General features: G+C 40.4%; 1 protein-coding gene across 1 annotated transcript in view; it reads left to right on the top strand.

Annotated features, from left to right (window-relative positions):
- Nucleotides 1-299: 299 nt before the first annotated feature.
- Nucleotides 300-3,343, top strand: part of LOC110498404 (prospero homeobox protein 1) — a 201,261-nt gene continuing 198,217 nt past the window's right edge. Inside the window, exon 1 of the mRNA XM_090211640.1 lies at nt 300-589. Within this exon, the coding sequence (XP_090067766.1) occupies nt 574-589 (16 nt within the window). The 5' untranslated portion in view covers nt 300-573. The remainder of the gene's footprint in view (nt 590-3,343) is intronic.

A 3,343-nucleotide genomic window follows, 5' to 3' on the forward strand; every position in this document is an offset into this window, starting at 1 on the left:
TGCTCTCTGCGCTTTTAACGGAGTATAAGAGAACTCATATTGCAGGCAAAAACCTGAGAAATTCCACTTCCAATTTTAATTTTTTCTGGGGGTGGTAGATTTTCAACCAAGCTCTCATTGAAATGACAGCGAGATATGGATGAGTTTTCACTTCCTACGCCGCCCACTAGATGTCAACAGTCAATAGAACTTTGTCTGATGACTCTAATGTGAAGGGGGGTCGAATGAGACAGGAAATAGTCACCACTGCCATGAGTTGACCATGCTTTCACCATGCGCGTTCACAGGGGAAGGACCTGCGTTCCACCGCTAGTTTGAAGTCATTCTAATTCTCCGGTTGGAACGTTATTCAAGATATATGTAAACAACATTCTAAAGATTGATTCAGTACATCGTTTGACATGTTTCTACTGACTGTTACGGAACTTTTGGACATTTCGTCACGTTATAGTGGATGTTTGGAATTGTTTTCCAAACGCGCTAACCAAAGTAGCTAATTGGACATAAATAATGGACATTTTCGAACAAATCAAGCATTTATTGTGGACCTTGGATTTCTAGGACTGCATTCTGATGAAGTTCATCAAAGGTAAGGAAACATTTATCATGTATTTTCTGGTTTCTGTTGACTCCAACATGGTGGCTAATTTGGCTACTGTTCTGAGCTCCGTCTCAAATTATTGCATGGGTTGCTTTCTCTGTAAACTTTTTTGAAATCTGACTCAGCGGTTGAATTAAGGAGAGGTATATCTATAATTCCATGTGTATTATCATCTACATGTATGATGAGTATTTCTGAGTATTTCTGAGCATTTCTGTTGAAACGATGTGGCTATGCAAAACCACCTGATTATTTCTTTCTTCTTCTAATACGCCAATGTGAACTCAGATTTTTTTATATAAATATGAACTTTATCAAACAAAACATGCATGTATTGTGTAACATGAAGTCCTACGAGTGTCATCTGATGAAGATCATTCAAGGTTAGTGATTCATTTTATCTCTATTTCTGCTTTTTGTGAATGCTATATTTCGCTGGAAAATGGCTGTGCTTATTGTGGTTTGGTGGAGACCTAACGTATGCTCTCGCTGAAAAGCCTATTTGAAATCGGACACTTTGGTGGGATTAACAACACGATTAACTTTAAAATGTTATAAGACACATGTATGTTTTAGGAATTGTAATTATGAGATTTCTGTGGTTTGAATTTGGCGCCCTCTATTTTCACTGGTAGTTGTCATATCGATCCCATTAGCGGGATTGCGGCCATAACAAGTTAATGAAGTTGTCCCTTACTGGTTTTCTTCCAGTTACACTTGTTTCAGATGGATTGGTGCTTGTGACTCTTATAAACCTGGTCTCTGCTGCCCGCTCAATCAAGTGCCAGAAGGCCATCAGGTGGGTGTAGCTTACAAATCTAAAGACTGGACACAGAGTATTTGAATACCAAAAAAAAAAAGCTCATTACTATTATTGCCCATCTTCTCTAAGCATCAAATTGCCCTAGACATAACCTAGCTGCTATTGTAGCTATTGTCACTTCAGACTGCGCTCCTCCTCTTAATGGACATTGAGGATGTCTGGGTTTTGTGGCTCGAGGCGTAAAAACTGCCGGACCTCCTTCACCAGCCGGTATCATCAGAAGTTCTATGGAGAGAAATGTCTCGGTACCCGAATAAAAAAAATAAAAACCTGGAGCACCAGTACAGGATATTACAAGGCTGCTTCCTACCGTTCTGCTGCCGGGGGCTGATGTTGTCGTATTCCATGTGAAGTCAAATGGCATTAGGAGGACTTGCTCAGGAATTGCTGGAACTTGATTATTTAAAGAACTGACTCTAGCTCTGGCAATTATTTCAGGCCCTGTGCGATCATTAGGCCGGCGGCTGCGAGAGGTTCAGCAGGCTACTGGCATTACACATCTGGCTAAAATACTACTGAAGCTTTGTTGGTAGAACATTAATGATGACCTTTGACATCTTATGGAAACAGATGATGCTCGAATGCGAAGACAGGTGCCTGTCCTCAAAATGTCAAGGGCATGTTGAGACAGTGGAGACTTATCAGTGACCTAAACTCAGATAATCCCTACTGGTGTCACTGAGTTGTTGTAGTGCTGATGCAAATGTACATTTTCCCATTTCACAAAAAAACTAAAAGCATCATTTTTTGGGGTGGCACAAATCAAAATGAAATAATATGAATATTGAGCAATTGGAAGTGATTAAACTGCACTTAGATGTACAAGGGAGGAGAATGTCAATGACATGCATGTCAATCTCTCCCGGCTCAAAGTTGAGGAGAGACTGACTGCATCTCTAGTAGTCTTTGTGTGAGGTGTTGATGTGTTGAAGGTACCAGCCTGGTCTGTTCAAGCACTTGGCAACACAGTTCCAAATTAAATCAAATTGTATTAGTCACATACACATGGTTAGCAGATGTTATTGGTCACATACACATGGTTAGCAGATGTTATTGGTCACATACACATGGTTAGCAGATGTTATTGGTCAAATGGTTAGCAGATGTTATTGGTCACATACACATGGTTAGCAGATGTTATTGGTCACATACACATGGTTAACATATGTTATTGGTCACATACACATGGTTAGCAGATGCTATTGGTCACATACACATGGTTAGCAGATGTTATTGGTCACATACACATGGTTAACAGATGTTATTGGTCACATACACATGGTTAGCAGATGTTATTGGTCACATACACATGGTTAGCAGATGTTATTGGTCACATACACATGGTTAACAGATGTTATTGGTCACATACACATGGTTAGCAGATGTTATTGGTCACATACACATGGTTAGCAGATGTTATTGGTCACATACACATGGTTAGCAGATGTTATTGGTCACATACACATGGTTAGCAGATGTTATTAGTCACATACACATGGTTAGCAGATGTTATTGGTCTCATGGTTAGCAGATGTTATTGGTCACATACACATGGTTAGCAGATGTTATTGGTCACATGGTTAGCAGATGTTATTGGTCACATGGTTAGCAGATGTTATTGTGAGTGTAGCGAAATGATTATGCTTCTAGATCAGGCTGTACAGCAGTATCTAACTGTGTGTGTGTGTGTGTGTGTGTGTGTGTGTGTGTGTGTGTTTGTTTGTATGTGTGTTTTTGTGTGTGTGTGGGGGGGGGGGGGGTTGTGTGTGTGTGTATAACAGTATCAGAGCAGCTGCATTCATTCTTCTGAGCTAGGAGCCTGTGTATGGGGTGATGGGGTGCACTCTAACAATGACTACTCCTCTTCTCTGTGATGACAAGCATGTAAATGGATAGGAGGACACAGCTGGTCTTTTGCA

This window comes from Oncorhynchus mykiss, chromosome 19, assembly GCF_057628025.1.
Source record: "Oncorhynchus mykiss isolate SJ-2025 chromosome 19, ASM5762802v1, whole genome shotgun sequence".
Taxonomy (NCBI): Eukaryota; Metazoa; Chordata; class Actinopteri; order Salmoniformes; family Salmonidae; genus Oncorhynchus; species Oncorhynchus mykiss.